Below are 26,009 nucleotides of genomic sequence, written 5' to 3' on the forward strand. Positions count from 1 at the left end.
ATTCGTTTGTCCCCCTTGTATTATTTTTCCCTTTCCCCTCACTTCCTCTTGTATCTACTTTTGTATAACTCTGAGGGTCTCCTTCCATTTCCATGCAATTTCCCTTCTCTTTCCCTTTCCCTCCCATCTCTCATCCCTATTTAATGTCAATCTTCTTCTCATGCTCTTCGACCATACTCTGTTCTTAGTTACTCTCCTTATATCAAAGAAGACATTTGGCATTTATTTTTTAGGGATTGGCTAGCTTCACTTAGCATAATCTGCTCTAATGCCATCCATTTCCCTGTAAATTCTATGATTTTGTCATTTTTTAATGCAGAGTAATACTCCATTGTGTATAAATGCCACATTTTTTTATCCATTCGTCTATTGAAGGGCATCTAGGTTGGTTCCACAGTCTTGCTATTGTGAATTGTGCTGCTATGAACATCGATGTAGCAGTGTCCCTGTAGCATGCTCTTTTTAGGTCTTTAGAGAATAGACCGAGAAGGGGAATAGCTGGGTCAAATGGTGGCTCCATTCCCAGCTTTCCAAGAAATCTCCATACTGCTTTCCAAATTTTTGCCAGCTATTCTTGTGGCAAAGAATTAATATTCTGAGTATATGAGGAACTCAAAAAATCTACAACAAAAGATGAGTGGTCCAATTAGAAAATGGTCAAATGATATGGGTAGATATTTCTCCAAATAAGGAAAGTAAATTGCTTCTTTTATTGAAGGAGGAATTACAAAGAAGCAGACTGACCCTTAAGACAACCATAGAGCCAAGTGCCAGGATATTATCTGGATGCTCTCTAATTTGAGAGCATCCAGACAATAAGGCAATATGACCAGATATTCAGTCTTCATCTTACCAGGATTTAACGCATCAAGCATATGTGAGTCCATTGCACTGAAGTTAATTCCTCCAGTTTCTTAGTAAGTCAAGGGTATATATCAATAGTCTAGAGCACTTCTTGGTACATCAACATGAATTCTCATTTTATGATATTCAACCAGTTCTTCTCTTTTAAAATAAACTTATATGGGTTGAATTAAGTACTATGGCACATACATAGAAACCCTGTCACCATGAAATGAATGATCAGGACAGTCCTGTGAAAGCTCATTCTGCGATACTTAAAAGCAAGACGGCTATCAGATCTAATTTGAGAGCATCCATACAATAAGGCAACAGAGTTCTCTTTTTTTTTTGACATATCATTCTAAGGGAGTGTAAATATTATAAATATTTGGGACATTTTCTGTTAGTGTTGTTCAGTTTTGTACACTCTAATTATAATTGGACATGCAATTAGATTTTTTAAGGTATCAAGACTAAGAGTAGCTGAAACTATGAAAAAGCAGAGTAAAATAAATTTAGTTTTCACAGGACAAGAGGAAAGGATAAGAAATATAGGAGGAAAAAAGAGGAAAAACAAGAAAGACAAACCATTCAGGGAAATGACCAAATTATGCTATGTGTATGTATGAATATATCATAATGAATTCCACTTTAGGAACATCTATAATGCACCAATTAAAAAGCAATAAATGAATTGAAGAAACCCTAATAGAATTGAAGAAGGGGATCAGGGGAACAAAGGGGCAGGGAAAAGGGAAGTACTGGGGATTGAAATGCAGGGTGAAAACAGCAGAGAATGGTAGAATTCTATCCCTGAAAATTTATTATATCTCATGCACACATTTTGTGTGAGAAAGTATGTGATGAATAATAAATAGGCCACTACCTGACATTTTCAGACTTTCTCTCTTTGATGTTCAGTCATTCAGTCCCAAGTTTGAACTCATTGAGGGCACTGAGACCTTTGAAATCTGCAACTTGCCAGAAGCACACAGCTGGTGGGTGTCACAGCCAGAATCAGGCACAAAGCCTGAAAATATTCAGTCAGCCTGGTGCTCTTTCCATTCAAGTTGCCCCAGGTCATGGGGTGCCCAGAACTTATAGAGAGCAAGAATTGAGCAAGAATTTGCAGAGGGTAAAACTGTGTATTTGTATGACAAGGAAATACATGTCCAGCATATGAAAAATGGGACTATCTTTCATGAAGTAGCATCTTATATGAATGAAGGTAATTCTCCTTCCTTTTTGTGTCCAGAACCCATCATTAAAATTCACTTGAGAGTTATTGCCTATTATGGCTGGTTCTACTGTTGCCTGCTACCCCAGATGATGAATGAAGCCAAAATAAATGCTATGGATTTTTTTTAAAGCAGCCCATAATGTGGGAAACAGCAATAAACTACTGATATTTCACCTCCCTCAGCAAACATAACACGAAGGTCAGGAAGGATAAATATTTGTTGTGAGAAAGAAAAATGCATTATTACAACTTCATAGTCTTCTATGAGTGATGATGTTGTATCACATTTAATATTTCTATAAAAAATGGAATCAAAATGTATGCAAAGGAGAAGTAATTTTTCATCATAAAGATGTGTGGCATGGCTATAGGGAAAACCATCAGGGAGGCAATTTATAGCAAATGTCATTGCGGTGTGTGTTTATTATTCCTCACATTTTCTTTGAATCATTTAGTGAATCATTTAATAGCTCTGTATTGAGTGTCTGGTAGGAACAGTGCTGGTCTCTGGGGAAGAGGAGTTAACAGAGCAAAGTCTAAGTTTTTAAGCTTTTTAAAACAGTTTTTAAGTTCTGTAAGAGATGCTAAACCTGCAGGTTCTGAGTGAGAAATCCTTTTAGTCCATGGAGAGGAGAAGGGGGCATTCCTATAGGTACATGAACCTTGAAAAAGTTGCCATAATGGAAGTACATAGATTAATTCCAGTTAATCTTAAGGACAGAATATTGTATTTACCTACAGTTTCAAGAATAATAGAATAAGAATTCCATTTTCCCAAATTTTTACGTGGATATTTCTTGTTATATGTGCCAAATTTATAGAACTGTAATTTAAAAAGGAATAAGTGTTGCTTATGATAAGCTGTAAGGCTTGAAGATTTCCATTGAATTATATGAAATAAAAGATTTGATTTGATTGTTAGAAGTTTTGAGGATATTTTCATGTATAAAATGTATACTGAATATGTGTCCAAGACAAAGAATTTTATATCTTTTCATTTATGATTTCAATTTCATCTTGCCCTGTACTTTTTTGGGATTAATAATTTCACCTCTCGGCACAAACTTCTTCACATACATAATTTATTTTAAAATCTTAGTATAATAAAATATCACAGATATTCAAAAGATTGTCTTATAGTAATAACAATTATGGTTTTTCTTACAATGAGAACTGATTGACTAAATTTTAAGTAATCTCAATAGTAGTCATTTTGCAAAATGATGACAAAGGAAAACATTGTTATAATGTGATTTCAGAAATAGCCCAGTATCAACAGAAATGAATTTCAACATATGTCCTGTTTTATGCCTATTTCAATTGGTTCTGATCTTACATTCATTCAACAAATATTTAATAATAGCATGCTTGTGAAAATTTTGATTTGGGTATTGGAAAGCATAGAAAAACCATTACGATTAGATTTATCGTCAGTACCATATTTATGTAATGACTTGTATTTTCTTGTACATTATATTCTGTACATTTATGTTTTCTGTACACCATTTAGCTTAAACATTAAAGCATTCTTGTAAGGAGACAAAATAGAAGTTAATATCCCCATTCACTATATTAACAAACTAAGACTTGGGATCATTGGCTCTTCCACCAGATAAGGCCAGCAAAGATAAAACTGGGCTTCCAACTCTGGTATTCTCTTCAGCTCTCACTCTGACTCCTGCCCTCAAAAAGACCACAAATCACCACCACAGCAAACACACATATACTGCAGTTTGGGACATGGGTGAGGTTAAGGCAGAGTGCCAGTGTGTAATCATAATAGGGGAAGATCATATTCAGTTGATAGTGAACAGAGCACCCTTCATGGAAGAGTTGGTATTTTATTAAGTGACATTTATCACATGCCTGCTGTGTGCCAAGTATTTGATAGGCATTTATGGATAAATGACACTTCATTCTGCACTTTTGATTAGCTCAGAATTTGAGGGGAAAACTAGACAATTGTAAACAGGCTAATATGCAGAGATAGAGACTGCTTTAGAATCCTGTATAGGAGCGTCATGCAACAGACCACACAGAGCTGGGCTCTGCCTTATTCTCTGTTATCTCTGTGTTATTCTCTAAGCAAAGGGAAGACATTGATGGATTAAAGTGCGAGGGTGATATCTGCTCTGATAGGAGAGAGATTTATTATAAAAGGAACTATTTGAGAGGTTATTGTAGCAATTCAGTTAATAAATGTTTAAGGACCATATTAAGGCAGTGTCAGCAGAGCTGAAAAATACAGATTGGAGAGGTCAAATGGGCATTTGGTGACAATTCATTTGCTGGAAATAAAGAAAGGGAAGAAATCACAAGTGATTCTTGGCATCTTTTGCCCTGAAAAGATGGGTTTGATTTCACCATGTGAATGCTTATCTTGTAGAATAGGTGAATCTTAGGCTAAAAGAAAATACAAGCAAAATTCTGGTGCATGGTTAAAAGAGAGTTGATCTCAGCATCAGTTAGACTGTGGGATGAAAGGTGGAAAGTCATGATTCACCTGGGGATTACTGGCTGACACCACTGTTTATAGCTTGTACTTTCTTTAATGTTTCTCTGTCCCACATTGAGGTAGGTGGATAATGTAACTGTCTAACCAAGCCAACTAGAGAAGAGCAAAGATTCAAACCAGTTTGTTCTCATGTTTAGCCTCTACAACTGTTATACCCAAGGACAGAGCTCCCAAGATCTTAAAATACAGAGTTTCTATATTCCAAATTTATGGTATTTAACTTTTGAGATTAGAATTATAATTTTTAAATTTTGTAAAACAGAGGTGGGTTTTCTTTTTTATTCTAGAAAGGTCACATTTTGAGGTCTTGTTGAAGGAATTAAGGATTTTAATTAGAAATTATGCTACCAGGGAAATAAATGCAGAATAACTAGAAAACACACTAGTAAGATAGAATATATTTACAGTATATGTTTTCTCGGTAAATATGCAACAAGGGTGATAATGATATTTGTGTAACATTTGCATAAAAAGTTGAATTGACTTTGTTAATTGGGTAAGATCACTAAGAGAGTATAAACAAAGATGAAATAACAGTTGGGGAATGTCTGTTATGTGGCGCCTTTTCTGAAGACAAATATGACGAGAGTGTAAAGTGAAGGAAGGAGAGAGAAGAGGTGGGGCACCGTTTAGCCTGAGCCAAGGAATAAGAAGAGAAGGAGAAGATGTAACAGATGCTTAAAAAGCACTACTATGCAAACTTCATGTGAGTAGGGACCTCACTGTGATGCATAATGCTTTCCCTATACCTAGAATGGAGAATAGTAGGTTCTTCAAAATACTTGTCCAATGTGGAGTCAATGAAGTGAAATAAAATCAAAATGAGATAGATGGCACAAATGGGACAAGGAACAGGAATTAATTCATTATTTTGAAATACTGAATAGAAATGATTGCAATAGTTACAATGCCATGAGCAGAAACAGAAACATCAGCACAAAGATGTTGTTTGCCAGGATAAAATTATCTAGGTTTTCTTTTCTAATTTTTATGGAATTATATGGAATCATAAGTTTTCCAGCAGGAGGCGGGGGGTGGGGTTGAAAGATGGGAGCTCAGCTGTCAACTCCAAGAAAAAAAAAGTGCTCTTTATCTGTCCTGTTGTGGCATTTTCTAAAATTAACACTATGCTTGTCACATAGAATATTTATAGTACATAGTTTCCTGGTAAATAAATAGTTGCAAGAGACAACAGAGCTGATATAAAGGTTTAAGAAATGTGGGTATAAAAGTTGAATTTGACTTTGTGAAAAGGGATCAAACCACTAAGAAATAAAATGTAAAAAGAGAAATCAATTGCAAGATAAACCTTGGAGAATATATTTTAAGTTAGAAATGTAGGAAAAGCATAAGGCAGTGAAAGATAACCAGAAGTAGAAAAAATGACCAAGATGGCATGATTTTCCTTGGCAGCAATGTGGAAAAGGAATTAGGGTTATTAGTGGCGAGAAAAAGAAGAACATCTAGAAGTAAATTTAAGACTAATAAATTCAGAGAAGTTGAGGAAGGTAGATTTGAGAAAGAGATTATTGGGTTTAATCACTAGGAGATCATTACTAATAAATAGGAAAGTCAACTGTAAAATCAGGTCAAAGAGTACAGGTGTTGATGTCAGAAGTTAAGTGATGAAATGAGGAAAGCACTTTGCTGTCCTGTCCATATTTTGAGGTCAGTATTCCTCAGTGATGTAGCTTTTTCCAGACTCTACAAATTGCAAAGGGGATGATGCCTTTTCTGCTTATGAGGCAGCCTGTGTTCTTTCATTGAAATAAATGACGATTTACAACTGTAAAATCTGTAAAACAAAAATAAATCTTGCCCAGCTTTTCTCCCTTTTACTAAATCACCATGCAGAGTTCTCCAGACTGTGTCTTGTATGGTACATTAGCAGCACCAGTGAGCAGAAGGACTCAAGAGGAAAAGATGGTGTGGATGCACTATCAGCATTGTTATTGGCTTATATCATCTGGGCTTGTAATAAAAAGTGAGATAATCAGCAACTTACTTACACCCAGGAGATTATTATTTCTGCTGTTTGACCTGAAGTGTCTCTTAGAAGGTCTTGCCTTTGCTGAGTTTCTCAAAGTTGATATTAAATATTTAATTCAAGTAGAACTCAATGAGAGCATCTTTCACTACTCTTTTGCAATCAGGTTAGAGTTTCAAGTCATAAATGCAATTCTAATGTTAATCAGCCCAACCATTCAGAAACATAATAGTGTTTGATAGTGTAATTGTATAGGTCAGGAAGCCAAGAGTGAAACTGTGAGGTTTTGTGCTCCTTCTTCTGCCTATAGAAATGACTATGTATAGGATCCTGGTATTGTCTAACTCTTTTCGGAAACTCATCTTTGCAATTGTTTTCAGAGTTTATGGTAGTTTGTTTTGTATATTCTCAGTGATAGTAAACCTTCCTCCTGTATTGAAGGCATTAGCAGGGAATAATTTAGAGATGGAAATGAAAGGAGTGATTCCTTTTCTAATCAAGTAATAGCAAAGTACCACGAGTAATTTCCTTGTGCAGGATATTTATAAGGTCCTGTATCCATGCTCTATTGGAGAAAAGATCAATATTTGAATGCACGCAGTTTCAGACTTTTGGGCATGGAGTGTTGGAATCATAGAACTTTCTCATCTTCAGATGGTCAGTTGAACACTGTGATTGACTCCTCCTCGAAAATCTCAATGGCATTCTTTTTTTTTTTAATTTTTTATTGTTGGTTGTTCAAAACATTACATAGTTCTTGATATATCATATTTCACACTTTGATTCAAGCGGGTTATGAACTCCCATTTTTACCCCATATACAGATTGCACAATCACATCAGTTACACATCCATTGATTTACATATTGCCATACTAGTGTCTGTTGTGTTCTGCTGCCTTTCCTATCCTCTACTATCCCCCCTCCCCTCCCCTCCCCTCTTCTCTCTCTGCCCCCTCTACTGTCATTCATTATACTTAGGGTCAGTGACAGTGATTGACCTAAGTAAAGAGAGGGAAATGGACAATATTGACAAAATGGCTAATTGTGTGTGTGTAGAAAAGGGATATTAAGAGAGAAATATCCAGAAAAATGGAAGATATAGGGCAAAAAGACAACTGAGTATGTACCATGAAGAGATCAAGGATAAAGTGAGAAGGTTGAGGGAGAACAAGGATTTTCAGGAGAGAAAGCCTATTGTTGTAAATAATGTTCATAGGAGAATTGGCTGAATAGCCTAGAAAAAAAAGTGATTTCTGTGTTGGATGAATTGTAATTTCTTATGAAATTTAGTATGGGTTTGTTGTTGTTGGGCTAAAGCCAGTGTTTCCAGATGGTTGTAATAACCAAGAAGTCCTTTGACAACCCAAAGCAGACCCCATAACAAATGGAAAATGAAAGGTATAACTCCTTATTAAGGTTGTCTGTGTATTCAAATGGTGACATTCTTTATCAAGCATTCTGCTGTGGCTGCCGTTTCCATCACAGAAGCTATTTCATTTAAGATGAGAACAGTTTTAGCTAATAAATTATATTGCATGATGTTCCTCTGGTATCTGGGTGATGTGCCAGTGCTTTGAAGGAAATGAAATAAAAGAGACCCAGAGAGACTTTTATAGCAATTCTCTCTTTTCATATGTCATATTTTATCACTTTAAGATTCAACAAAAATGTGAACAGATTTAGGATTTCAGATATACATATCTTTGTATGTATAAAATAAAAAATCACTGCAGAGTTTATCCAGAAGTGTTATAAATATGAAAGATCTTTTTCATGTATGTGACAAATGAACTAAGTCATCAAATACATTAAAGGTTATTTTCAACATCTGTACCCAGATAAGAACAAAAAACATGGATATAAATAAAAGAGAGTAATCTCACCTTGGCATTATGTGAATATACGAAATAAATATAAAGCAATACATTCAGTTGCTTTCTGAGATATATTAGTCTACTCTGCAAAAGACTGGGGATAAAAGAGATTTCAATTGATGTATTACACAGATGTAACTTAGAAATCCCAGAAAGACATAAGTGAAACTGGTTGTGGTGGTGCACACCTGTGATCCCAGCTATTCTGGAGGTTGAGGTAGAAGAATTTCAGGTTCTAAGTCAGCCTGGGTAACTTAGAGAAATTCTGAGAAAATAAAAGGGTGGGGAGTACAGCTCAGTGGTAGAGCTTGCATAGCTTGATCAGGATTCAATCCCTAGCACCCTGTCCTCCACCCACACAAACACAAAGAAGTGAATTGAATATTTAAAGATAAATGGAAATCTTTTATAAGTAAGGGTCACTCAAAGAAATAGTTAATTTAACCAGGCACAGTGGTGCATTTGTGTAATCCCAATGACTCAGGGGGTTGAGATAGGAAGATCTTGAGTTCAAGGTCAGCCTTAGCAACATAGTAAGAACCTATTTCAAAATTAAAATAAAGGATGCTGGAGATATAGCTCAGTGGCAAAACAACCTTGGATTTAATACCTAGTATCAAACAAAGGAACAAATGAAAAACCTGAAGAAATAATTTATCTTGCTTTCTTTTCAATTCATATCATATAATGATTACAAAAAAATATTGATTGCTATGTATTGATTGTTTGGAACTGCTTATTAGAATCTGCAAATCTTTTTAGCAATATTCTTATTTACAAATCTATTCTATAGACTGTTTTTGTGAAGGAAATGAAGTAAAATAAAATAGTACTCGCTTTATCCTTTAAATGAGGTTAATCAATTTAGAAATACGCTTGGCATTATATTCTGGGATATTAGGTTTTATTACTAGATGACTGATTTCCATTTCTAGGGTTGAAAAGACCCCTGAGATTGAAAAATACCAGCTTTTCATTCATTCGAAGCCATCTGATAGACCTGGACTAATGGCCTTAGGACTCTGCTAAAGATGGTTTTTATAGAGCATTACAGAAATCAGTTTTGGAAAAAGTGACTCTTAATTCTCAGAGAGAGATATGCAAATTTATATTTCAAAAGATCATTCTGATTATATTGTGGAGAACTGAATTGACTTCTGACCATAAGTGCAGGAGAGAAAATAGTGGGGTAGATATTCCACTAACTGAGGTTAATAAAAAAGAAATAGTGTTAATTAAGAGTGTGGATTCTGAATTCAGAGTGCCTGGACATGAATGCCCTATCTGTCCCTTACTAGCTGTGTGACTTGGGTATGTCATTTTATCTTTTTGTCAATTTTCCCATTAGTAATTTGGGAATAATAATAGTTTCTACCTCAAAGGATATCATGAGAAAGAAATGAGTTAATAGAATCTGACAGGTACATAGCAAACATATGTAAGTATATCTGTTAGTGAACCAGGATCATCAGAGTGGGTGGAACTGTAAATGGACCCCATCTGAGTATATTCAGGTATTACAGTGAGCAGGACTTTGTGATGGATTGACTTTGGGGGGGGGGGAATGGAAAGAGTAGTGTCATATACTATCCACTGGAATAGTAATATTGGAAAAGAAGAAGTGGTTGTAGAAGGAATGGGGACTTTCAAATACAATATTATCATGTTTGCTAAAAATCATGTTTCTTTGCCAAAATATTTTGTTAATATTCCTTTTCTCATGTTTTGGAACCAATGGGTAAAATCAGTTCCTGGGAAAGATTAAGATTAGGAGTTCTGAAATTTATTTACTTGATACTTGACTGAGGGTCACCAGTGAGTGAGAAATGCCTTTCTGGTGATACACCTCTTCATGGGACTCTGACATCACTTTCTCTTAGGGACGTGTAGTTAGCATTAGAACTCTATGGAAGCACACTGACCTTCTAATATAAAAGCATCATAAATACAATGAGGCCTTCTAAAGAAAACATTTGATAAGGAATATGCTGTTATGAATGTGTGTAAATCTTAGCTAACTATGGTTTGTTCTTACATTTAATGGCTATTACTTGCACATTTTTATGTGTCTGTCCTAAAATATTCCCATATTTTGTAGCTTGTTAAACAATAACATATTTCCTTGTAGCCAGAATTATTATTTTTTATGCTTTATAATTCTTGAATTCCTCAAATGGAGTGCTAATAAATGTTTGTAAATTTTCACAAATCATGAATATGAACTCCGTATTTCTCTTTCTCTGTTAATGATTTTGTGTATGATATATTGGATTGTCTTTGTTTCAAACAAATTTGTGGAGGTTGCATGATAATTGCAATGATTTACCCTTTCTGTTTTTCTTGTTCTTCTAGTCTGCTCCCAGTTTTCAAGAGGAGTCTATGCGATTTTTGGGTTTTATGACAAGAAGTCTGTAAACACCATCACATCCTTTTGTGGAACGCTCCATGTCTCCTTCATCACTCCCAGCTTCCCAACAGATGGCACACATCCATTTGTCATTCAGATGAGACCTGACCTCAAAGGAGCACTCCTTAGCTTGATTGAATACTATCAATGGGACAAGTTTGCATACCTCTATGACAGTGACAGGGGTAAGTGATAATATCTCTCTTTGTGATAGGTCACATTCAACATTTTGCCCTTGACACTTAGATGTGATGTTATAGAACTATGAAAGTATCTTAAAGCCCAAGAATCACTAGGCTTAATTTTGTATAACATGAACAATGCAATTTGAAATCTGGGAAACATAGTTAAGGTTAAACAACAGAAGAAATGAGTCCAGAATTTACAGAAATGAACGATATCAACCCAAGGCCCAAATGTTCAGTTGTAACATAAAAAGCAATTTCTGGCACCAGAAGCAAAGACTCTATAATAACTATGTTACTAATCCAAGGAGAATTAAGTGGCTTAAGTAAAATTTATGTAAATATATGAAATAAGAACTTTTATAGTTGTTAAGTATTTATACACAAATGTTTTATCAGTCAGGTAGTAGTATTATTGCTTCCCTTGCATAAAAGTAAGATCACTAAATTTCAGAGAAGTTATGAGGTTGCTTATCATCAACCTATGTGTGTGGTATAGCTCAAACATAGTCTCTGTGTTCAGGCCCATTTTTTTTTTTTTTTTTTTTTTTTACAAAACTCCACGTGAATGTTTATAATGAGATATTTTTGATTAGCATGCCAGTCTTAACTCATTATACTGAAGTTTGTCTGAGGAAGTGTTTCACCCATGTTTACCATATTGCTTGTTGTGAAGTTTAATATTAGCATTCCGGCTTGACTTGCATTTAACAGATGCCCAAATGTTCTTAACCATCCCTTGGGTCCATGATTGGGCATCAGTAGGTCTGTGCAACCCATAACATTTTGTGTGACTTTTCATATATGTGTCCTCTAGAGAGAAAATCATAGGTAAAGGCAAAAAGGTTAAGATACTCCCTTCAGTTGTTAGAGTAGTTAAGTACCTCATCATGCCTCCTTTGGCAGTTTCTTATTTATTTAAATGAAAATCAGAAGCCTGTTTCAACCAAGATAGGGCACCTTGTTACCCGCAAGGGCAGACAAGAAGAGAGCCTGCCATCAGTCAATTCTCCATTGATCAGTTTGTAGTCATTCATGGCAGCAATCCTGAGTCAGAGTGCTCATGCCAGGTGTCTGTTCTCTGCCCTGTCCTCCTAGCCCTGGGGATGAGCACATTCACTAAAAAAGCCAGTCAGCACTCTACAAGCTGAAAAAAAAGTTCTTTTTTGTGCTATGTCAACAACTTTTTCCCAGCCTTGAGGAGGAAGTGCTTCATTCTTTCCACAGGGAATGAAAAACTAAAACAGAACCATTTAGAGTAAATACAGATTTCAATGCACTGAATGATTCTGAACAATACTTCTTATTAATATGATAAAATTGAGCTTATTAAATTATATTTAGTCTTTCATCTTGCTCTCTGCTAACTCCTTTATTGCATTGATTTTTTTAAAACCAGCCTAAAACCTGGGTGTATTTTAAATGTCTTTTGACCTTTGTGTTCTGCTGATGTGATTTCTGCTACTCATGTCTATTTTAGTTCTAGACCCTTCTTTTCCATTGCATTCCACGTAGGCCAAGACACCACCAGGTGTTCATCATCTTGCCTCTCCAATTCCACCCTTGACGTTCTTGAGTACATTTTCTACAAAACTTACAGAATTATTTATTAAATATTTATTTGACAACATCACTCCCTTGTTTAGAAGACTCTGATAGCTTCACATTAGAAGGAGGAAGAAATCAAAATTCTTAGCATGGTTTTAAGACTTGAAAATACCTGGATCATGCCCAGTTCTCCAATGTATTCTGCTGTCTGCCTTGCTCATTCACTGAAGCTAAATCCATTTGACCTTCCTTTAATTTTTCAGATGGACCAAACTCTTTCACCTCAAATGTCCGCACATATCTCAAATTCTGATTCCTTCTTGACATCTGGGTTTATATATCATTCCCTCTGAGATGCTTTTCATGCTGTTGTTCTCTCTTCAAATCAATGTTTTATTTTACTTCCCAGGACTTTTCACAATTCATAATTAATAGTGGTGTTGATTCTGTCACTCAAGAACTACTTATTGAGCTCCTGTTATATCCCAGGAGTGCTATGTCCCAGTGTGACTGATTTAGTCACATGGGCTTAGTTAGCACTGTTTTTCACATAAGATCTGGCTATAAGCTGCAGAAGGGCAATGCCCAAGCAGTGCCTAGAGCTCTGGGTATATACTTTATAGCTAGATACCCAGCACTTCAGGTAGGGCTAGAAGCAGAGTTCATGTTCAATGAGCAGTGGTCATGAACGGAAGAGTTAAACAACTATGTATTTTTGATTTGAGATGATATGAGAAGCTGAATCTTACTCACTAAATTGAAGACTCAGAAGATGAACTCCTTTTTAGTATTTGACAAGGTTGAAGATGGCATTTTTAATTTGGGAACATATTTTATCATCACCTTTACTATTACTCCTACTGGATAAAACTGGTCTTTTGGAAAACATTCAAATAGACAACAGTTGACAAAAGTAGAAAAAGAGAAATTTTAGCCTTTGAAGGGAGATAGACAAGCATTGGGGAATTGAGAGGTGAAGATAGATGAACTTATGTACTTGCAGAGAGAATCTGGGACATTTTAAATGATTTTTATTAATGCTTTAGAAATATTAAATGGATTGGAATGGTGAGATAATCTCCAATTATTAAATTATACAAATTGATTTGAGTCAAGTGCATCTGTTGAGGGAAGAACATTAGAGGGATAATATTAAGTAATTATATATTAAAGCCAAAATGACCTTATGGATACATTTTCAAGGTATTATCAAGTAGCTCCTGATGTTTTAATGTGAAGAGTATTACACTGGTCTTTTATCTGAAATTATTTTCAGAGATAAATGTACAAGACTCTCAAAGTACTGGCAGAAGACTTGACTTTTGTGTGATGTTTTACTTGACTTATGGAAATGGGATTATTGATCTCTGATTTTTCTTATTAATGACTTAATTTTTATGACTTTGACATTATATTATATCTAAAAAAATGATTTCTGTGTTCATCATGTGAGCTGCTTTCTTTCCTCTGGCCCTTAACCCTTCTTTGATGCTTCAAGGACTTTCTTCCTTCACTGTTCCATGATTTGGAAATGAAAAAGTGCATCCTCTTTTCCCTTTGTCCATATTAGTCATACTTTTAAAAATAGATTCCATGGCTCCATCTCTGCACTGAGATCTCTACCTACTGCAATATCCAACTATTCGATCTGTCCTTGGTGTGGTACCCTATCTACTTCCTTGATTAGATTATTTTGTTCAGTGTTCTAATAATCTTTACTTTTCTGAAGGGGTAGGTCAGGTCAATATTCTGTTGAATTATACTATCTAATAAATTAATGTTTTCTTGAACAATACAGGGGCCAATCATGAAAACGGCTCAAAAACATTTTGCTCAGGTTATCAAATAGATGAAAAAGACTTAAAATTGTTTTATGCTATTTCATTCCTGTGTCCGAATACATCCAATGCTGAGCAACAGGTCCAGAGCTTAGATCCCAATTACAAACATGGAAAGACATGGATGCATCCTGATCTTTGTGTAGAAAGATCTTCATCTAATCTCTAATTCACTGGTGACAGGATTGCTGAACCTGGCAACTTTATGCCAGGGAAACTTTTAAGATTCCTGCTGTCTTTTCTTTATCTAGACCATATAGCAGCAGCCTGGCACTCTGAGGATTCAGACCCTTTTCTAAAAGCTGGATATTATTACTTGTAGGCAGATAGAGCTTCAGTACATTTTTTACTATAGAATAATTGGTTATCTCTGTTAATGCATTAAATATTATAGTTTTAGTCTTTGGATATATAGGCATTATATTTAAATCAGGCCTTAATCAAAATGTGGCTTTTATTTATTTGTTCAATATTGACAAGGTAAGGTAATACATCTCCATAGACAACACATAAAAACAGAACTAATGCTTGATATCTTTTTGTCGGTTTCAATTTGGAGCAAATATTACTTGTCCCCTGAAGGGAAAGCTCTTTGATTCCAGTTCTAGACAACATCATGCATACAGCAAAAATACTTTCAAAATAATTTTTTTTCTGATGTGCCTGAGAAAGCTGATGAGGGAAATATATGTTAATCTAATCCGGCCTAGGCATGCTGCCATGATTTAGTGATCATAAATATTAACTACTTTGCCTGAAAGACTGAATAAGGACAGTGAATTTTAAATGGAACAAAAAAAATATTTTTAAGAACAAAGACGTGGTCTGAATGAAATATACCTGTTGGCAGGATTCATTTTAAATTTCACCCTTTAATGTGTAAACAAAGACGTCTAGACTTTACTTGCTTTTAGGCTAATGGTTTTTCTATCACACTCTCTCTTTCTCTCATTGTTTTCTTTAATTAATTTGTTTTAATTTATATATGACAGCAGAATGCATTACAATTCTTATTACACATATAGAGCACAATTTTTCATATCTTTGGTTGTATACAAAGTATATTCACACCAATTCGTGTCTTCATACATGTACTTTGGATAATAAAATGTCCATCACATTCCACCATCATTTATAACCCCATGCCCTCTCCCTTCCCCATCTACCCCTCTGCCCTATCTAGAGTTCATCTATTCCTCCCATGCTCCCTTTCTCTACTCCACTATGAATCAGCCTTCTTACATCAGAGAACATATTCGGTATTTGGATTTTTGGGATTGGCCGACCTCACTTAGCATTATCTTCTCTAACTCCATCCATTTACCTGTAAAACCATGATTTTATTCTCTTTTATTGATGAGTAATATTCCATTGTGTATATATGCCACATTTTTTTATCCCCTCTCATTGTTTTTAATACTATGTCTAGATGAAATTTCACTTTGAATTTTAGGGAGATTGTCAACTGATGACTAGGTTATACAGCTAAAGCACATTAGTAACAATAGGTATATGAAATATTACTGCAATTTAAAAATCTTTTAGTGTAGCCATTCTTTACTTTAGCCAAGTGTCTGAGAATTCAATAATACTGAGAATTTAATTTTATACTCGTAATATTCTTGAACTGTTTTAGAACATAATATATTTTAAATATATTAATTAAGAGAAATAATTAATTCCCCAGATGTGTTTCTAATGGCTGTGCATATCAACAGTTTTCTTTGTTCAAAGTAATTCAGAAATAAAAAATCAGAAATTTGAATATGCTGATACAGTAGCATGAATATTAGATTTGACTGATTAGTACTTCCTAATAGCTTTAAGTAAACCAGCATTTATGTAGAACTTCCATTGTCCATACAAGTTCTGCTTTCTGCAGTGATTTAGAAACGAATTCTGAATTAAGAATTGTTCTTATAAAGATATTCTGTCTTAGTTTGTGTGGATGGTAAAGAGGCACATCACAAGAAGTGCTTTCTCTCCTAATTAAAATATGGCTCCCAGAAACCAAGAGCATGAATTTGTGTAAAGAGTTTAGTTTTACCTGTACAGTTATACATGTTTGGTTATATTTACATTTTAAAATCATCTATTAACTATGAAGAAATCAGATTTAAAACAAAACTTAGCTGTGAAGAATGGGGAGATTGAGTAGAGAGGATTTACTCCTTTACTATGACTGCAAAGAAAATGGGTTACTATACAAAGAAGAATGTCTCTTCAACTTGTACTTCAGATCATACCCTGAGTTGTGAATGACTTGTGGCTGCTCTTAGGAGGTGATTTAATTTTATTCAGTGTCTTCTGACTAAACCAAATCTATCAAATCTTATATAGTACTGCTTGAACAATTTAGCTCCTTAATAAATAGATATAATTTTGGTTGGGTCCCACAGGTTTCAGAATATTAACCTTAATAGTTTTAATAATGGAGAATCTACATAGACTGCAAGTTACTGTTGAAACATAAGATGAATGAGTTTGAAAGTTAGACATTTATTTTAAATGTATTCTTTTCTTTTTTATATATCATCTCCATATTCTTTGACAGGGTGAACTGCCAATACATTTTAGGTTGAAAATTATCTCTTGATGAAACCACTCACAAATTGATAAATGGATTTAAATTTAAATTTTCTTGTAGTATCTGTCAAGAGATGCGACAGAATATCAAGTGCATCACTGCTGGAAATTTTTAGTATGTGGGGAACTTCATAATTCAATGAAAACAAAATAAAATAACATTGCATAAAGGAGAGTCACTAAATTGCCATATGATAAAAAGTGAATTTTATATAGATCATCACTTCTAGATTTAATGTTTTTAAGAAGGTGACAAGGAGGAATTGTACAATGATTAGATGTGGAAAGTAGGACTTAGAGAATGTAGGAGGTTTAGAAATTCAGTTTTTTTTTTCCCCTCCTACTGGAAGAGAATGTTGGATCAATTTAACAGCTGTTTTCAAGCACGCTAATAGTTGTTGAATTGATATGATGACCAGCTGTGCATATTCTTTCTCCACTGATGATGGAAAACAGGGAAGGAACTTGAATTTTAGCTTGAAAGAAGTCAATTTATGTAGAGCAGGCAGAAATTATAGGCACTCTCGGATGTATTCTAAAGTTTTACCAGTGAAAGTTCTTAAAAATGGCATGTGGTCTCTTTAAGTAACCTCTCAAGAAATTAATATTTATTTCTTCTGTTACAAGATTATCTGCAAGAAAATAATTTTGCTGTTTTAGCAAAATAAAATCAAACTTAAAAGAAAGTTTAGCATCTGGTTCAATTGTCCAATTTGAAATAAAAGTAAATCATTTTTAATGTTCATTATGAAGTATTTTAAATTATGAAATAAAATCATAGAAAGACCCCAAACATTCTTAAGTTATTTTTATTAGTGAATAAAATATAAGCAATTTTGTTTTATCTATCATATCCTTCTGCTTTCTGTAGTGATTTAGAAACAAATACCACTCCCAGTGTGGTGATGCATGCCTGTAATCCCAGAGATTCAGGAGGCTGAGGCTGGAGAATTCAGGACAGCCTCAGCAATTTAGCAACTTACCAGGATCCTCAAAATAAAAAATAAAAAGGACTAGAGATGTAGCTGAGTGAAACTATCTCTGAGTTCAGTCCTCAGCACCATAAATTAATTGATTACTTAATTAACCAATTAATTAAAAGAAAAAAAGAAAGAAATGCCAGCTATCATATTCTTTCATCTGTAAATATTTTGGTTATCTATTTATAAAAGAATAATTCTCTTATTTTAAACACAACTACAGTATCACTATCATACTTGAAAAAAATCATTAATGTTATCATTTTAACTGTTTATTCAATAAGATCAAAATGAGTTCCATATATTACCATTGGTTAAGATGTCTTGTCAGAGTTTTATAATGTCATGTAGCATTGCCCATACTGTTGATTTTGATAGCTATACCCTGGTGTTAACATGCCACTCTTTGACAGGTATTTCCTAACATTTGGTAATAGAAGCTTGATGAGGTTCAGGTTTACATTTTGAGCAGGAATGTATCACAGGTCATGTTGACTGTAACCATTTAAAGACTCATATCCATTGTCACCTTTCTTTTTGTGTTGTGACTAGCGGTTGATGATTGCTGCCTATATTCGTTTCAGTAGGTGTTACAAAATAGTAATAATTCTAAATCTATATTTGTCCATCATGCATTACCTAGAGTAGTTTTAAAATGAATAATCTTTGACTCATTATTATCCTGAGTGTAGCTCACATAGGAAAGAAAGGAAAAAGCTTTTTTACTTCTATATTTGTCAATTTCAGAAATAATTGGTTCCAATCCATCAAAGGCAAAAAAAATTTTTTGAACAAATTATTTTAAAATCTCGATTTTATAGATTTAAAACATTTAACTGATATTCAAATTATTCTATCTTTTAAAGAGGTTCTCTTCAAATGACTCTTTGTCTTTTGACGTAGTTCTCTTTTGGAGGGTGTGCTTGTTTTCTGGTATCACAAGATATTTCAGGCTCATTTTTTATACTCTTTGGACAATTTTGTGTCCATAAATTTTTTTTTCTAGATTGGAATAGTGTTTGACAAGATTTGTAATTGTTGTATTTCTCCTCTTGGTGAGGGGATTTATGTAAAATTGAGGATCTAAATATAGGCTGTAGATGAATTGGAACCAATTATTGTAGAGAGATATGATCAAATTAGGCAAATCTCACATTTTATAGATAAAAAGGGATCAGTATTCTTTTGAGAAATGTGTGGACCTTCCTGGAAACAGGAGGAATTGATATGTGGAGGTCTGAATTTCTCCTGGAATGTTGACTTTGTGTTGTTCCTTAAGTTATTAATATAAATTGTGAACTTGGCTTTACTGTGAAAAGTTGATGTGATATGGAAAACAAGTTTTTTGTGTATTTTCTCCAGGACAAAACTGCAGATTTAGCTCTTCAGGAAGTAAATCCCCTAGTTGTTGACTTCTTCCTACCTACACTATGTTGATAATTAGAAATAATAGTAAAAATTTTCTAAGTCATATAATGCTATAATCATTAGTAAGTAGTAAAATAGTCTTATATTTAGGAAGTGAGATCAGTCTGTAATAGAGAACTAATTTCAAACGTCTCATTAGTAGGTGAACATTTTAATCTCTATGGGATCAGAGCCAATAACAAAAAGTAATATAATAGAAGGCCAAAGGGAAAAGAAAGGCAATAAAACTGTTGACCAGGAGACAATAGGAAGAAATATCACAACCCACAACCCCATAGACATTATTGGCTCTTTCACTCCCATAGATTCATAGAGATTCATCTCATGGAAACGTGTACAACCCTTCCAGAATGTTAATATCAAATGATAGACAATTGTATATGACTAAGTCATTTTTTACTCTTTTGTAAGAGTAAGAAATGTTGTGATGTCTTTAGATTTCACTTAATTCAGAGATATTAAAGACATTAACTTTAGTCTTATCCCAAAGAAAACAGCAGAGAGGATTCAAAGAAAGTGATATTATTATTTTTATTTAAAGAGAGAGAGAGAATTTTTTAATATTTATTTTTTAGTTTTTGGTGGACACAACATCTTTATTTTATTTTTATGTGGTGCTGAGGATCGAATCCAGAGCCCCACGCATGCCAGGCGAGTGTGCTACTGCTTGAGCCACATCCCCAACCCCAAGAAAGTGATATTATTTTCCCTTCCTTTTGGGCAGAACAATAGCATTTAAGTAATGAGTTTTTTTTTTTTTCCTAATGTGAAGCAGACACATGTAGATATTGATAAAGATCAGAGCCATAGCATATTTTTGAGGCATCAGCTTCTCCTTAGTTTTACAAATAAATCAGTCTTAACAAATGTATACACTGGCAATGTGGCAGCCCAGTTCTGAGTTATTCACGTATTTTCATCAGTCATCATTTTCCTTTGCCTTCCCAGGCTTATCCACACTGCAAGCTGTGCTGGATTCTGCTGCTGAAAAGAAATGGCAAGTGACTGCTATCAACGTGGGGAACATCAACAATGACAAGAAAGATGAGACCTACCGATCACTCTTTCAAGATCTGGAGTTAAAAAAAGAACGGCGTGTAATCCTGGACTGCGAACGGGATAAAGTGAACGATATTGTAGACCAGGTTTGCTCCTCTCTGTTGTCTAATGGCACCAAATATAGAATATGCATGCAACCTCAGCGTTTGCAAAGAGCATTTGTGCTAGGTGCTTGAACAGCGGTTTTCACTTTATGGTTTATGTAGGATGTAGCAAAGATCATCAATTAAATTATATCTGGCTTCAGTTAACAATAACAGATGGTTGTCAATAATGCAGATGGATCATATTAATCACTAAATAAATTCAATGTATATTTCCAGAGTTGTGTTTTACATGATAAGTATTGCCTTAAACCTTGATATTTTGAGTTAGAAAATCTGAATTCCATTCTGTTAAAAGTTTTTAGAGATCAAGAAATAGATATGTTTTAAAGTCAAAATAAGTCTGAATTCTAGAGCAAAAGCAAGTGAATATTTTGGAGACACGTGGATTATTTCAAATATTAGAGTACAGGATGGTGTAATCTCAGGTACTAAGTCCATATTATTCTCTAACTGGATCTATAGCTCTAGAAAGAGTGTACATTTATTTTTGTAAGAAGTAATTTTGTCTCTATATTAGGGGATTTGTGTCACTATAAAAAACTGTAATCTCTGAAGTTAAAATATGAAGGAAAGGCATTCAAAGGTGTTCACTACTTGAGAAGTAAATTACAAGTATCCATTTGGACTGTTTGAAAGAATAACAAGATAGGATATTTTTATCTGTCCTTACCATATTACGCTGCTTCTATTTAAGATCTTTAAGAATAGGACAACGATCAGTGATATTCTAATGATGAAAAATAATATCCATCATGTTTTTAAGACAAGATAAAAGACCAGGGATGTATTATGATTTATTGATAAAAATTTCCTTGGATGGTTATCTGTGTCTTGTCCTAGTGCGCTCTCTCTCTCTCTCTCTCTCTCTTTCTCTCTCTCTCTCTTTTTTTCACATACACACACACACACACACACACACACAAGCACACATGTGTGTTCCTTGGAAGTATGTATGATTGGAAAGAAAATTCACAGTTGAGAACATCTTTCTTGGCCCATCTAGTTATATTTATTAATTCATTCAATGGAAAACATTTTACAACCATACATGTTGATGAAGCCCTAACTGATTTATAATACAGACCTTAAAACATAAAATATGAAACCATCATGAAATATTGAATAACTAAATAAAACTAACTCGTTATGAGAAAGAACTAAATGTTGTACCCCAGAAAGATGAGTAACTTCAATAAAAAAATCTTAATTCTAGTCTCAGGAGATGAAGTTAGGATTGTTTTTAACCTAAAGGTCTCTTGTTCAATGTGAACCTCAAAATCTCATTTGAATTTCAGAGGAGGTTCTCATTAAAACTGAATTTTAAAAATATTCATTAGCCTGGTTAAACAAGTTTAATTATTCCTGACTCATCATAATAAATGTTGGTGAAAGCATATATAGAAATATTCAGAATCAGAAGAGTGAAACTGCAAAAGAAAGTGGGACCATATGAAAAACTATGTTTTGAAGTAAATATACGATTACTGGTATTGACATCAATTCAAAATGCAGAGTGTTTTGCATGTATATGTATTAATGTTTAATGTATTAAGTAAGTGCATATACTTGGTGGTATCATTCAAGAAACATTTATTGAGGACATTGTCTGTCCAGAGTGAAGGATCCTAAGAAAGACAAGCTAGAATGGCATCTGTCCCCTATGAATATTATTTAGAGGGGAAGAAAAAATGTACCCCTACAACACTATAATATTACAAGTTATAATGAAAGTGGTTGTGTTCGCTTTCCATTGCTAGATTAAATACATCTCTGGGCACTGTATCTTATGCCTGTAGGCCCAGAGGCTTGGGAGGTTGAGACAGGAGGATTAAAAGTTTGAGACTAGCTTTAGCAAGTTAGCAAGGCACTAAGCAACTTAGTGAGACCCTGACTCTAAATAAAAAGGTCTGGGGATGTATAGTTCAGTGAATAAAATGCTGCTGGATTAAATCACTGATACAAAAAAACAAAGCAAAACAAAACAAACAAACAAACAACAACAACAACAACAACAAAACCCTGAGATTAATCAGAGAGAAAGGTTTATTTTGCCTAACAGTTTTCAATCTGTGGTTGGTTAACCCACTGCTTTCAGGTCAGTGGTGAGGTATAGTTCATCATGGTGGTATGTCGTGGTATGCTCACCCCATGGTGACTATGAAACCAAAACAACAACAACAACAAAGAGAGAGAGAGAGAGAGAGAGAGAGAGAGAGAGAGAGAGAGAGATAGGGAGATAGGAGGAGACCAGACTTTCACAATCCCCATGGAGGGCATGCTCTCAATGACTTAAAGACCTTTCACCATGCCCATCTCTTGAAGGCTTCTGCTTATAATAATGCTAAGTGGAGGACCCAGACTTTAAGACACAGGCCTTTGGGGAAATTTAAAATCTAAATTAAAGCAGTGAGCAGAAGTCAAGGAACATGGAGGATGAAGTACCTATCTTTCCAGGGAAAGAATAATCTGTGAAGTGTTCACTTAGAAGGTAGCATTTGGCCAGATTGGATTCATCCATTTATTTATCAAATAGATATCTCTGTTGGCTAATGTTTGTCAGACAAGCACTGTGGTGTGTCCAAAATAGCAGTGGAAAACAAAATAGGCCAGCTCCACTGAGATAAATTAATACTGAATCAGAAATTAACATAGAATTTTAGCAATGGAATATACTACAAATGAAAAGAACAGAACGTTCTGAGAAAAAAATTAAGATTTGGATATTCATCAAGGAGTAGAGTTGACTAGGCAAAAAGTAAGGATAAAGTACATTTTAAGAAAGGGAAATGCTATTTATTCATTCAACTAGCAGGTAAAAAAGAACAGAAATGAGATGAAGCCCTTTATCTTCATGATAGTTTGAAGTTAGCAGTAGAATTAAACTGTATTCAATAATGTATATTACTATCATTTATTGAGACTTTGAAGGCATTTATAGCTGTGATTAGGTAGCAAAGGATCTAGTCATCAAAAAATTTAGAAATTAACACAAATTTCTATTGTTGGTATAACATTACGCGTTATTATAAAGGAAAGTTACAAAAATCAGTATGGTCAAGCACTAATTTTTATATAGACATGAACTAGTGAATTTTCATGTCCCCTTTTCTTCTCACAATGTACACTAAACTCAAGTAAGGAGGCTGGGATCACTGTTTTACTGTTTATCTCAATTCTCAGAAGGAAGACATAGATGCTTTAGAAAGTAGAATGTACAGTAAACAAAGCCAACAGATGTCCTTAAGATATGTGAAGGACACAATCATCTTAATTAAACTGATGTCAGTTCACATATTTTTCATTCAGGACATCTTTTCTTCAAAATTCTCTCTTCAACATGGAGGGTTCAGTTTCTTGTGAAAGGCAACTGAGTTATGTTGCCTAAAAACGGGTTAGAAAACAATAAAATCTCTAACTTTCTTTTGAACAGCTAACACTTCCTATCCAAGTGGCATATGGTAGAATCCTTCCCAGGAGTTTTGTTGTTGGTGTGTAAGTGTGCTGCTTTGGAGCACCTGGCTTGGTCTGGGTTGATGGAAAGTCAGGGAGTTCCTCTCCCAGCAGATGGGATGATTAGGCTGAGATCCACTGTGCATAGCCTGAAGTGATGGGAAAAAGACTTTTGTGTGCAAAAAAACTAAAAGATAGCCATGTAAGAATGTAGAATGGAGAAAGTAGGTTTGAAGAAGGTCACAAGATCTTTGGCATTTAAAGCACATTAAAAAAATTACGCTTATTATGCTAAAACAACGGGAAACCACCAAATCAGTTTAATCAGGAAAGTGAGCTAATGGTTTGAATTCCTGTCTACAGCCTTGGCATTTCATACATTCCATTGGTGTGATCATTTTCTTACAAATAGAAATTTCATTTGAATGCGGATGACCTTGGATTTAGGGTAGCTTACTTTATGATTTTTTAGCTGTATAGTGGTATGAGAAAGCCATATGCATTCAGTAAAGTTCTACTTTGAATTTTGAATATTAGACTTTTCCTGGCCTAGCAGCATGCATGTGATATTCTCTGTGATGCTGGGGTGGCAATGAGGCAGACCTCTCAGTCTACCATGTCATCCCAAGTGACAACACCCCATACTCTAATGTTTGTTGAGTGTATTCTATGCATGCTTGACTTCAGATATCTTCATGTTACAGTGGATTTATCAGGACATAAGTCCATTGCAGGTTGAGGATTAACTGTGACTATGTACCAGTACAATGGCACAGACATTTCAAAGGTACCTACTCTCTTTATAACTGACATAGGTCAATGAAAACTAAAACTGATTCAATAATGTCCAAAACTATTGAGAGTGTTATTACCAGGGTGACGACTTCTTCCATGATATGCTTGACAACTGTAGAGAAAAAAAAATTAGTTTTTCTGATACTTGGCTGTCTAAACCTAGAAATAATGTCCATTTGAACTAAGCTGTCAACATTTCAAGATCCTTAGGATAGCAGTATTATTTTATATACTCATGAAGAAATTTTTTTATTTGTTCACTAATATTCTTAAATTTATGTCATTCTAGAAACTTTATTTGTATTTATATTTGAATGTAGATCTGTGAATATAAAATCTCAGGTGTCGGTTTCAAGTGTTTAATCTTTTACTAAAATAACAAGGATGTAACTTTTGTAGGAATGAAATTATGACTCATGAATTAAATATATTTTGATTTTATGTATCTTTAAACTTCTTAAGGACTTTGTGTGCTTATTTTTTTATTGACAAAAAAGGGATAGTTATTATGGTTCAGTGATTGACTTTGTGAAAGATAACAGTTATTAAGCACTAAAATTTATTATTACTGCTTTCTAAGAGGAATAGTGTCTAGATTTGATGATTATATTTTATCATATATTACTTGATGATTTATTATAAATATTATTTTAAAAACCATAGCAGATAAAATTTCACTTTTTTCCTAAATTAGATCATAATGTCAGTAGCTTACATTTATATCATTTGCTTTTATTAAATAATTGTCTCTTTACCTTTATTAGGTTATTACCATTGGGAAACATGTTAAAGGGTACCACTACATCATTGCAAATCTGGTAGGTGACTTAACTGGTACTTATTATTATTAGATATGCTTATTAATAAAAACTTAGAGCAATCATCATTTATTAGTAGTATTTTAAAGATATAGTTTGTTTATATTTGATAGATTATAAATGACAATATATTTCCTATTTGTTATATTTTAGATTTACTTCCCAATTTCCATTCCCAGTCAATTTCCCATTATTACAAACTACGTAACAAGATATAGAAATATGCCAGGCACAGTGGTACACACCTGTAATCCCAGAGGCTCAGGAGGCTGAGTCAGGAGAATCAGGACTTCAAAGCCAGCTTCAGAAAGAGTGGGATGCTAAGCAACTCAGTGAGACCCTGTCTCT

At 34.2% G+C, this 26,009-nt stretch overlaps 1 protein-coding gene across 4 annotated transcripts in view; it reads left to right on the plus strand.

Annotated features, from left to right (window-relative positions):
• Gria2 (glutamate ionotropic receptor AMPA type subunit 2) overlaps positions 1-26,009 on the plus strand; it is a 142,061-nt gene that overhangs the window by 66,936 nt on the left and 49,116 nt on the right. For all 4 annotated transcript variants that reach the window (XM_015484411.2, XM_015484414.2, XM_048813564.1 and 1 more), the window contains exons 3-5: positions 10,813-11,052; positions 20,381-20,577; positions 25,608-25,661. In XM_015484411.2, the coding sequence (XP_015339897.1) occupies positions 10,813-11,052; positions 20,381-20,577; positions 25,608-25,661 (491 nt within the window). The remainder of the gene's footprint in view (positions 1-10,812; positions 11,053-20,380; positions 20,578-25,607; positions 25,662-26,009) is intronic.

The sequence above is a fragment of the Marmota marmota genome, unplaced genomic scaffold (assembly GCF_001458135.2).
Source record: "Marmota marmota marmota unplaced genomic scaffold, marMar, whole genome shotgun sequence".
In the NCBI taxonomy this organism is placed as follows: domain Eukaryota; kingdom Metazoa; phylum Chordata; class Mammalia; order Rodentia; family Sciuridae; genus Marmota; species Marmota marmota.